At 35.8% G+C, this 12,590-nt stretch overlaps 1 protein-coding gene across 1 annotated transcript; it reads right to left on the reverse strand.

Moving 5' to 3' along the window:
- Positions 1-3,432: 3,432 nt before the first annotated feature.
- On the reverse strand, positions 3,433-4,373 carry LOC123838722 (olfactory receptor 9K2). Its single transcript, XM_045867726.2, is given in 2 exon segments — positions 3,433-4,199; positions 4,202-4,373. Coding segments are annotated over 2 exon segments (939 nt in total).
- Between the last annotated feature and the right edge of the window lie 8,217 nt (positions 4,374-12,590).

The raw sequence follows: 12,590 nt of genomic DNA on the forward strand, positions 1-12,590 counted from the left end.
AAAAGTTCCTGTTGCTCCACATGCAATTATTTAATGTCAGTATTCTGCATTTGGGTTATTCTGGTAGGTGCATAGTGATAGCCCCTCATTGTTTTATATTATATTCCCTCATTATATATGATGTGAAGCACCTTTTCATGTGTTTATTTGCCATCTGTATTTCATGTTTAGTAAGGTATTTATTAAGGGCTTTGTTCCATTTTTTTAATAGGGTTGTTTGTTTTCTTATAGTTGAGTACTAAGTATGCTTTGCATATTTTGGATATCCTTCATCAGATATATTTTCTATATACTTTCCCCTAGCTGCTGTCTTTCCTTCTCAATCACTGACGATATCTTACACAGAGCAGAAGTTCTTAGTTTTAGTGAAGTTCAACTTATCAGTTATACTTTTCATTGATCATGCCCTGGTGTTGTATCTAAAAAGGCATTGCTAAACCCAAAATCATCTGGATTTCTTCTATGCTATATCCTAGGAATTTTATAATTTTGTGTTTTACCATTTGAGTTAATTTTTTGTGAATGGTGTAGTTTATGTCTATGCTCTCATTTTTGCATGTGGATGTCCAATTATTCCAGCACTCTTTATTGAACAGCCTATTTTTTCTCCACTGTATTATCTTTGCTCCTTTGTCAAAGATCAGTTGATTCTATCGATGTGACTCTATTTCTACCTTCTAAATTCTGTTCCATTATTCTATTAGTTTATTTTTTCACAATACCAATTGTCTTGATTAACGTAGCAGTACGGTTGTGTATAGTTGAAGTTCTGTAGTGTCAGTCCTCCAATTCTGTTCTTTTCCTTCCATATACTGTTGGCATTTCTGGTCTTTTGCCTTTTCATATAAACTTCACTTTAATATCTGAAGTTTATCAATAACCAAAAAAATAACTAGCTGGAATTTTCATCAAGATTGCATTGGATGTATATCTCAAGTTGGGAAGAAATGACATCTTGACAATATTAGTCTTCCTCTCCATGAACCTTCAATGGTTCTATATTTATTTAGGTCTTCTTTGATTTCTTCCATTAGAATTTTATACTTTTCCTCCTAGAGATCTTGTACATTTTTGTGAAATTCATTCCTAAGTGTTTTATTGGGGGAAGTGATAATATAAATGGTATTGTGTTTTAATTTTAAATTCTACTTGCTCATTCATGATATATGGAAACCAATTAACCTTTGTATATTAACCACGTATCCTGTAATCCTCCTATATTTCCTATTAGTTTCAGGAAGGTGTTTTTGCCAATTCTTTCAGATTGTCTACAAAGACAACGATTTCACCTGTGAACAAAGATAAAGTTATTCTTCCTTTTCATTCTGTATAATCTTTTATAGCAATTGGCTACAGTTGCCATAGCAAAATACCAGACTGGGTTCATTAACCACCAGTTTTTTTCTCCCAGTTCCAGAGACTAGAGATCCATGATCAAGGTGTGAGGATTCTCTCCTTGGCTTACAGATGTCTGCCTCTGGTTTCCTCTTCACATGGTCGTCCCTCAGAGCACATGCACCTCCAGTGTCTCTCTGTGTCCCAATCTCTTCTTATAAAGACACTGGCCAGACTGCATTAAAATCCACTGTAGCAGCCTTGTTTTGAAGACTCTATCTCCAACTATAGTCACATACCGAGATACTAGGGGTTAGGGCTTCAACATATGAGCTGGGAAGCCATAATTCAGCCCATAATACTTTTATTTCCTTTTTTGTCTATTGCATCACTTAAGACTTCCAAGCAAATGCTGAAGAGATATGGTGAAGGGGGACATCCTTGGCTGATTCCTATCTTAGTGGAAAGCTTCTATTTTATCACCATTAAATTCAATCTTAGCTGTAGGTTTTTGTAGATATTCTTTTACAAGTTGAGGAAATGCCCCTTTATTCCTACTTTGCTAAGAGTTCCTTTATATTTCATCTGTTGGTACCATCACCAGAAACATGATACAAGTTCAAAAATGGTGAGACACACTTCCTTGGTGTACTCCCCTCATACTAATCAGTTAATCAGTTCTCTGTATTTAACATACAAATTTTCAAATCAGCCTTTTTTTTCACTTACACTGGTATATTTCAAGCCCACACCGATAACATGAACTGATATAGCAGTATACTGACTCCAATCTTATTCTTTTTAAATACATCTTCCACCTAGCCTTATGACTTTCCCTAATTGCCAGCACCTGTTCTCAGGCACACCACTTTGAAACCTGTATGTTTCTCTTTGGCATAAACATCTATGGATTTGAATTGTCTGTGCAAAGATGTGATTCTCACAGTAAGTGGTAAGCTCCCCCAAAGAATAAGGTTATTTATATCTGAACCCATAATAAAACATACTAAAATTACCAAATAAAATTACCAAATAAATGAATCCAGGGGGCATAGATGAGTAAATTTTAGACCACACACTATTTTAATGACTAACTTGCTCCATAACTTTATTCAATATTTTTCACAATAATTAACACTGGGAAAAAATGCATGAAAATCCAAACTGAGGGAATGATTGCCCAAAAATGTATGCAGGTCTCTATCTACCACTTTGGTTCTTTATATTAAGATTTAGCAACTAGCAGTGTCTCAGAACAACCTACAATACCTGACACATTTGATATAAAATTTTCCAAGTTAATGTATATAGCAGTGATGCAATAGACAAAAAAGATTACTTATTGTAATAAATAATGCAATAGACAAAAAAGATTACTTATTATTTGTTTCTTATGATTTCTTCCTCTTGATAAAACACACATACCATACTTGATTCAAAATGAAAATTCTATTTAACATGATAAAAAAGTAGTTATTAAGTTGGAAAATATTATTTTTTTTTAAATAAGTTGGGCATTGGGGCACCTGGGTGGCTCAGTCAGTTGAGCATCTGACTCTTGGTTTCTGCTCAGGTCATGATCTCCTGGGTCATGAGACTGAGCCCCATTTCATGCTCCATGCTCAGTGGGGAGTTTGAAATTCTCTCCCTCTGCCCCTGCCCATAATCTCTCTCTCACTCTTGCTTTCTCTCTCTCTCTCTCTCAAATAAAAAAGAAGAAAGAAGTTGGGCATTATTGTCAACGATTGTGTATAGTGCCAGGAACAATTTTAAGACAAATGCCAGATAAAATATTGTTTATACAATATAATAACATATAAAAGTCAGATTCTGCAGCAAGCCATTAAAATAAATAGAAACCAATTTTGTGAAACAAAGTCGTATTTGAGATAGTGTGAGTTTCACCTTGAAAAATGATCTAATATCCAGTACATCTCCAATATCCAGGACATTCAGGATTAACAGCATTCCAAGTAACTCACCTTGAAAAAGTTCCGATAATATATTTTATGATGCTCAGGAGAATAATTTTCACTAATGGCCACAAGGAGTATGACAGAAATTGCCACAAAATCAACAGTAGAAAAGAAATAAAAATCAAGCAAGTGTATTTCTCTTCTCTAGAAGTTTCTTTAGAGCTTCTTTGACATCTTTGTTTCTCAGGGAGTAAATCAAAGGATTCAACATGGGAGTGACTAAGGTGTAACATAAGGAGGCCACTTTACTCAGCTCAGGAAATCTGTCTGGTATGAGATACATAAAAAAGACAGCACCATACAGTACACTCACGACTCCTAGGTGAGAGCTGCAAGTGAAGAAGGCTTTCTTACGTCCCTCAGAGGAGCGTATCTTTAGAACTGTGGACACAATATACAAGTAAGAAATAATAATAACTATGATGGTAGGTAAGATAATGATGCCTGATAAGGAGAAAGAAATCATCCTATAAATGAAGAGATCAGAACAAGATATCCTCTGAAGTGGGCGAGTATCACAGTAAAAGTGGTCAATGGCCCGGGAAGCACAAAAGGGCAAAGTAAATGTCATGCCTGTTTGAAGAATTGAGCTGACGCAGCCACAAAAATAGGAACCAGCCACCAACTGAATGCAGAGACGAGTTGACATCTGGACAGAGTAGAGGAGTGGGTTGCAGATGGCAATGAAGCGGTCATAAGCCATGGCTGCCAAGAGAAATCCCTCAGCCACAATGAACAAGGCAAAGAGAAAGAACTGGGTCATACAGCCTGCAAAGGAGATGGACTTGCTCTCAGACCAGAAGTTGATCATAGCCTTGGGTGCAATAACAGAAGAATAGAAGAGGTCAATGAAGGACAGGTTGCCTAGGAAGAAATACATTGGCGTGTCAGTCGCGGATCAGTCATAATAATGGTCATCATCCCAACATTCCCTAGAAGGATCATGGCATACACAAGCAGAAAGAGCAGGAAGAGGAGAATGTGGAGTTCTGGGCGGACCCTGAAGCCTACAAGAATGAAGTCAGTCACTTCTGAGTGATTGCTTGTCCCCCTGTCACCCATGGCAGAAACCTGCTGAGAGGCACAAGGAAAAATAAAGAGAAGAACTCTGGGCTTTAATCCTAGCTACAAATGATCCTTGTAGAATTAGGACTTACAGACCTATTCTATAGTCATCATTCATTTTAATTTTATAAAATCACTGTGACTTAAATTTAAACCATTGCAACTGATGATGAATCAAAAGGTTAGTTTTATGTCCCTCTTTCTGCAAGTGGTGGAATTAGATTTTTTTTTCCTCTGATCTAATGCAATTCCTTTCCACCCAAATGTATTTGTAAGTATCACTTCTGTGTATGTTTCTGAATCATGATTTATGTAATAAATTCATTGTCATGAAGGATTAATTGGAAGAGAGCACACATAATTTAATAGACGACATTTGGGAAAGAATTACAGTACCTACATCTGGAGTGATTAGGGGATTCAGCAGCCTGCTTTAGGAAAACCTAACTTTACATTACAAACCAGCAGATACAAAGAAAGTGACTGACTTTAAAAACGACTTAAGAGGTACAATTACTTTTTGTGGGTAATGGAAATTTTGAATTGTGATCTAAGTTATTTACTCATTAAGATCAAAGTTGTGCACAAACAAACACAAGCATTATTAGGACGGAAATACTAGTATTTCTCTCCCAGGTGGGCCTCTGCAGCCCCTTCATAATGATCATTTCCCAGCATTTCATCAGCCTGCAGCTCATAGTTTTTTTAAGAAGGCCTACAGGTAGTCTAGATGGAAGGGTTACTTTAGAAAAGGATAGTGGAGGGCGCCTGGGTGGCTCAGATGGTTGGGCGTCTGCCTTCGGCTCAGGTCATGATCCCAGGGTCCTGGGATCGAGTCCCGCATCCGGCTCCCGGCTCAGCGGGGAGCCTGCTTCTCCCTCTGACCCTCTCCCCTCTCATGCTGTTTCTCTCTCTCGCTCGCTCTCTAAAAAATAAATAAAATCTTAAAAAAAAAAATAGAAAAGGATAGTGGAAAAAAAAGAAAAAGAAAAAGATACTGAACAAAAAAACACACATGAGGGATTGTTGATTGCGTTCTTATTTGCCTAGGATATGACTTTCACAGCCATCGTACCTCATTTACTTGACAGCTCAACTAAGGATTTGAACTGATTGTGTTAACAATATGGTCACTCTTTCTGTCCTCTCAGGGCTCTCTATGCATGGTTCTGCCTAAATAACAATAATAATAACAATAATGGAGCACTTTTTATATGCTGGCCACTCTTCTAAATGCATTTATACTAGTTCTTTTAATCCATACAACACTAGTATGAGGTGAGTACTATTTTATTCCCTTGTTCACACATGGGGAAACTAAGATACAGAGAAGTGAAGTCTGTTGATAGCTACCTACTAGGGTCAGACTTGGCATCTGTAGTAAAAAAATGTGGCTCCAGAATCCATGCATTCTTTTTTTTTTTTTTTAAAGATTTTATTTATTTATTTCAGAGAGAGAGAATGAGAGACAGAGAGCATGAGAGGGAGGAGGGTCAGAGGGAGAAGCAGACTCCCCGCCGAGCAGGGAGCCCGATGCGGGACTCGATCCCGGGACTCCAGGATCATGACCTGAGCCGAAGGCAGTCGCTTAACCGACTGAGCCACCCAGGCGCCCTTGCATTCTTAATCACTGCAGATTACCACATTTTATAATAAGCTGGTTCCTTTACTGGATTTACTTCTATTTGTACTTCGGAGTTAAAGTTTCCTGTCCCCAAAATAAGTTCTCCAATCTTTCAACCTATGTTAAAACATGTCTGCATATATCATGCTCCCAAGGATAATAGCTATTATCACCATATTTTAATATTCATATTGAGTATTAATAAGTTATTCCTTAAGATCAAAACTTCAACTTGTCCTCATACATGTCAGCACAATATTCTGTGTCTGGCAGATTGCGATTAATCAATATCTATTATATAGATAGACGATTGAATGACAATTGAGCATGCAAAATCAGAAAAACTTGAAGACTTTGAAATACTCAAATGGTTAGCATGTGTTTAGGTTTAAGTACAGGAACGTCCGGGGCTGCTTCTCACATTTACTAACTGGGGCCTTGGACTAAGTGATTTATGTAATTTGCTTATATCCTCGATATAACCTACTTATGGTATTTAAGTTATTGCTGTAACTTCCGGCAAGTTACTATACCACTGTATCCTCACATAAACCAGGGATGAAAACACTATAACTCCCAAAGTTTTCTTGGGAGTACTTAGACAGTGCATGTAAATAGTACCATTTCTGACAGAATAAGCACTTGACAGATATTAACTATTATTATATTTATCATATCTTTCTGTGCTCAATCCAACAATGCACACCAAAATAATCAGCACTAATTAGGTTGAAAATTAACAATATGTTTTGGATATTATTTTTTTGGATAAACCATTCTAAGTTGAGGGAAGGAATCAGAGAAAATGTTAAACACTAAAAAGAATAAAGAAATCTGAGAGAAGTGTTATATCTTGCCCAAGAAAGAGATGACTGACAGAAAAGTGGCATGGCATCTTACTGTTATATTTTTGTTATTCACCAGCTCCATCAAAACTTAAATATGCAAATCATTGTATTATAAAAAATTTTAAATAGATAATACTTGAGGTCTGAGGAAGCATAAAATACTTACTTAAAAGGTGAAAAGAGAGCCTAAAGTAGTCATGATATATTTCTTAAATATATTTTATTTATTTTCTTCTAATCTCCCCCAGGGATAAGATTGTAGATCATTTTAATCATCCAGATTTATTCCTATCAAACTTGTTCTATTGTTAATAAGTTTATGCCCAAAGACATTTATACCTAGAAAAGGGAGAGTCTTTCCTAGAGTACCCAATAAACAAGTAGTCTGTTTGTGACTTATTACTTGTCAAAACTCACATGTTTTAAGATTTACCCTCATCTTATATTGTTTGGTATTTTGTCAGATTCTGAAAAGGAAGCAGCAGAATCCTGATGTTTTATTCTTGTTGTTGTCTTAATTCTAGAAAGGGTAAACATAAAGTTAATTAATGACCATGTTACAAGTTCTAATAACCACTATGTCAAGATAAAATGAATCCCTCCTCCCAAAAAATTCCAAACCCATGTTTATCATCCCAGTTTTAGTTCTTCCCATAGAGAAATTGGGCTAATTTCCCTTGTTGATCTAATTAAAAATTGTACTTTCCTTAGGTAGTTGATTCCTTGAAAAATGCTATACTCCTTTGTGGAAGAGACACAAGATAAATTTTCCAAATGATGCTTTGCAAATACTGAAACAGTTCCAGGAATTATATTCTACAGTTATACAAAGTGAACCTGAGGAATCAATCCACAGGCTATTCTCTGTCCTGCACTCTCGGATGCTGAATGCTTTTAAAGAAGTAAAGTAGATTACCTTGGATATGTAAGTAGAGGTCCTGGGCCATCTGGAATCTCTGATCATCTACCAGAAAATCAGCAGCAGTCAAAGCTGGGTTAGCTTTGATTTTACTATAACAGTGTAACTTTTTCAAATAATTACAGCATTGAGGTTTCTCTTACCTTCTGGGACATAGTCCCCCTGGGAGAGAAGGAAGCATAAGTTATTAAGGTACCCAGGCTCCAGAGCCAAGATCCATGAGGACCACAGAGGCTCTAGATTTGGAAAAAAAATAAAAGTAAGAAAAGAAGGAAGGAAAGGAAAGGAAAAGAAAAAGAAGAAGGAAAAGGAAGTAAAAAGAAAAAGAAAGAAAAAGGAAAAGAAAGAGAAAAGGAAAAAAAAGAAAGAAAGAAAAATAAAGGAAAAAGAAGAGCCTAAACTTACTAGGAGTCAAAATACATACAACAGTTTATTTTTTTCTTTTCTTGTGTGAATCCTTTGAAAGAGACCAAAAGGATCTTTCAGTCAGTTTTAATTTCTTAGCTGAAAAAGAAGCATTTCAATTTGTCATTACATCATTACAACAAAACTTATGGTAGGTTAATTGACATAGATATGAAAGAAGATACTGTGTCATGAAATATATTTTTAGGGAAATTTTTCTCCTAGTCATAAAGTTCACTCATTTTCACTTAAAACTTTCTATATTTATTTTTTAGCTATATTTTGTCAATAATAATTGATAATTAGAAGTACAATAGCATGGGGATGATGTGGGGCAAATTAGCAGAGCAAATGCCCTCTAATTCCTTAAGTAGAGGTTAAATAATGATTAACTGTATTTACAGTTCGGTTCACATTGTAATTTTTTTTCTTTTTATTATGTTATGTTAATCACCATACATTACATCATTAGTTTTTGATGTAGTGTTCCATGATTCATTATTTGCGTATAACACCCAGGGCTCCATGCAGAACATGCCCTCTCTAATACCCATCACCAGGCTAACCCATCCTCCCAACCCCCTCCCCTCTAGAACCCTCAGTTTGTTTTTCAGAGTCCATCATCTCTCATGGTTCATCTCCCCCTCCGATTGTAATTTTAATTGCCTAAAAGTTGTTTGTCCAGGTGTCACATATTAAGTAATTTCTCAACAGTCACTGTATAAACTTCAAATATTTTTTAAATTGTTCAATATCAGTCCAAAAAATCCAAATTTGTATATGATAAAAATTAAATTGTTGAGGGGCGCCTGGGTGGCCCAGTCATTAGGCGTCTGCCTTCGGCTCAGGTCATGATCCTGGGGTCCTGAGTTCGATCCCCGCATCAGGCTCCCTGCTCCACGGGAAGCCTGCTTCTCCCTCTCCCACTCCCCCTGCTTGTGTTCCCTCTCTCACTGTGTCTCTCTCTGTCAAATAAATAAATAAACTCTTTAAAAAAAAATTAAATCATTGAGTAACTGCCATAAAGACATTTCATGTAATATAGTAAACTTAAAGGGAAGAAAATAATGGTAGCTCCTAAGTCCTCACATATGCAACTGGTCACGGGCAATAGTTGATATTTTCTTTCCATCTTCCCCTTGGTCTCAACAATAAACTCAGAATCCAGAAGCTGTTTACCTGGTGGAGTCATTCAAACTCCACTGATGAAGCATCTGGGCCCTTGCGGTCTTGCCATGTTGAATTGCTATACTGGTTGATTAATATTTACTGTCAGACACGATGGTGTTAGAAGGCATTCTGGAATATTCCCTGGGTTGCTTCTATACACCTCCCCCTCTCCTTTCTATTAATATCTTTTGCTAATCACTGTCAGTTACCAGAAAGAATACAAAGCATTTTGTTTACCTGTTGGTTCAGTGAAATGAATACCCAGGAGACAGGAACAATTGCTGTGTCCCCCAGTAAAATTATCCCTCTGTTGAGTAACAAGTATACTAATTCAGAACAGTGTAATGACATACGGACAGCAAGGGAGAAAAAAAAGTGGGTTAGCAGGTTTTAGTGTGTAGCTGGCATTCCCATTTTCACCCAAGGTACTTGGGCCAACAGTCTGATTATGAAAGAAATAGCCTCATACATTATTTGCTAATGCAGAGTATAAGCCATATCCTTGAGACAATAACCCAACTCTGTAAAGTGCTAACAGCCAGTTGTTCCAACAACTGAGTCTTCAATAAGTAATTCCACCATTCCATAAGTTCACCTGATTCTGCTTGATGAGGTGCCTGATGATTCCTCTGAATTCCATGGGAATGAGTGTATTGCCTTACTTCTGTTCTTGTACAGTGAGTGCATTGCACCAAAGCTCTACTGCAATATGGCATAATAGTGAATAAGGCATTTGTTCAATCCTGATACAGTTGTGTTAACAGAAGCAATTGAGCAAAATGGGCAAAATAACAACTAGAGTAGAGCCTGGGTGAATCACTTTTACCATGAGATCTACCCTTTTAAGAAATTTTTAAGTGTGCAACACAGTATTGTAACTACATGCGCAATGTTATACAGCATCTCTAGAGCTCATTCATCTTGCATAATTTAAATAAGTTGAAGCCCTTTGAATGGCAATTCCTCATTTTCCCCTCCTCTGAGCCCCAAGCAATCACCATTCTACTCTCTGCTTCTATGAGGTTGTCTTTTTTTCTTTTCTTTGAACCTGGCTTTTTGAGATACCTTATATAATTGGAATGTGGAGTATCTGTCTGTGATTGGCATTTTCACTTAGCATAATGTGTTTCAGGTTCATCCATGTTGTCACTGTGGCAGAACCTCCTTCCTTTTTAGTGCCAAATAATGTTCCATTGTATGCATATGCCACATTTTCTTTATCCATTCATCTGTCAATGGACATTTTGTTTTTCTCCATATATTTTTGATAATCATCAGAAAATTGTGCACTTACCATGAGTAATTTCTAGGTCAACCATGTTTAGCAATCCACGCTGTGAGTTCTAGCTCTTTTACCATCGCTGTATTATTGATGAGAACCCAATGAATGAGCAATGAAGTAGATGGCAAAGAGTCTGGATGACAATGGATTACTGCCTTTACCAGATTACTGAAAACCTGATTCATATCTGATATGAATTACCAAGTATTCATGTGGGAAGTTAATATTCTCAATTCCTTTTACCATTTAGGGAGGTCCATCTACAAACAGACAAGCATGTCAGTAATCCTTCAATCTTCTTGCTTTCAAGTTCCTAGTTATCCACGTAAACCACTAGCCCACTGGCCCTAAATCAGTGTAAATATGTGTCCAGACTATATTCCAGACAAGAGAATAACTGTGCAGCTTGAAATTATGTCCATTAAGAATATTTTCCTTACAAGTATCATTAGGAAATAACTTATTTTTGGACCAGAATGTTGCTATAGCAGTCTATTTCCTGCCAGTATCACATGAAGCACCATCTATAAACCTGGCTCAATTTCTTTTTTTCTCAGAAACTAATAATGCTAAGATTCCAATCTTATCTCAAAACATCTATGACCTATGTTTAAATGTTCATACAATGACCAGCCAACTTTGATAATATTTTTGGTATTGTTTTTCCCCATTGAAGATCCCAAATTCAGAAGAAAACAAATTTTAAAAGGATATTTTGTACTCTAAATATTTTTTTGAGTTTTTAACATGGTTCCTCCCTTTCCTTGTGATCCATTATGACATGATAGTAATGAGTGAGAAATGATGATATAAATAATTATTTATAATTATTGTGCTCCCTCTGATTAATTAGCTTATCACAGTTATTTCAGTGGCCTGGTTTGTAAGTCCACAATATGGTTAATTGTCAGGTCAAAAAAGAAAAACTCAATCTTCCTAAAATTATGTATAGGTAAATGTATTTAATGTAAATATATTTCACTGATTGTATAATACTCATGATCAGTAGAAATTTGATCATGTACAAAGATTGATACAATGTTTGTTTTTATTAATTGCCATAAATGGACTACATACATTAAAAAATACAAGTCATAAATATATGGCACAATAACATTCTTTCCTGCTGAAGGGGATAACTCAAGTTTATAATATTCATCATATAAAAACTAGAAGATGTAAACCCAAATTTGTTATCCATTTCAAATATTAATAGTAAATTTAGGAAGATTCTACCCTCAAAATGCATACATAAATTTCCTATTGAGAATATAGTTATATCTTAAAATAATAACTGTTATTCCCCTTTTATGTTTTTAATTCATTTTCTTATTTCATTGGCTATAATACTATATATGTGTGTGTGTATGTGTATATATATATATGTGTGTGTGTGTATATACATATATATATGTAATTTAAAAAATCAAAGAGGAGGGAACACTCCCAAATTTATTTATAAGGCTGGCATTATCCTGATGCCAAAACCACAAAAGGACACTACTAGAAAACTACAGGCCAATATCCATGATAAATACGGATGCAAAATTTCTCAATAATATGCTAGCAAATCCAATTCAGCAGCACATTAAAAGGATCATTCATCATGATCAAGTGATTTGTCTTTGTTTATGCAAGGGTGGTTCAACATACCTAAATCAATCAAAGTGATACAATACATTAACCAAATGAAACAAGAATCATATAATCATCTCAATAGACACAGAAAAATCATTTTACAAAACTCAACATCCTTTCATGATAAAAACTGTGGCCAGATTAGGCATAGAAGGAACATGTGCCAACAAAATAAAGGCCATATATGACAAGCCCACATCATCTTCAATGATAAAAGGTTGAAAATCATTCCTCTAAGACTGGTAACAACACAAGAGTGCCCACTCTCACCACTCTTATTCAACATGGTACTCACTAGAGTGATAAAAAGAAATAGAAATAGCCCTCA

The sequence above is a fragment of the Mirounga angustirostris genome, unplaced genomic scaffold (genome assembly GCF_029215605.1).
Source record: "Mirounga angustirostris isolate CCGP_5_RB_7025 unplaced genomic scaffold, mMirAng1.0.hap1 SCAF_5, whole genome shotgun sequence".
Taxonomy (NCBI): Eukaryota; Metazoa; Chordata; class Mammalia; order Carnivora; family Phocidae; genus Mirounga; species Mirounga angustirostris.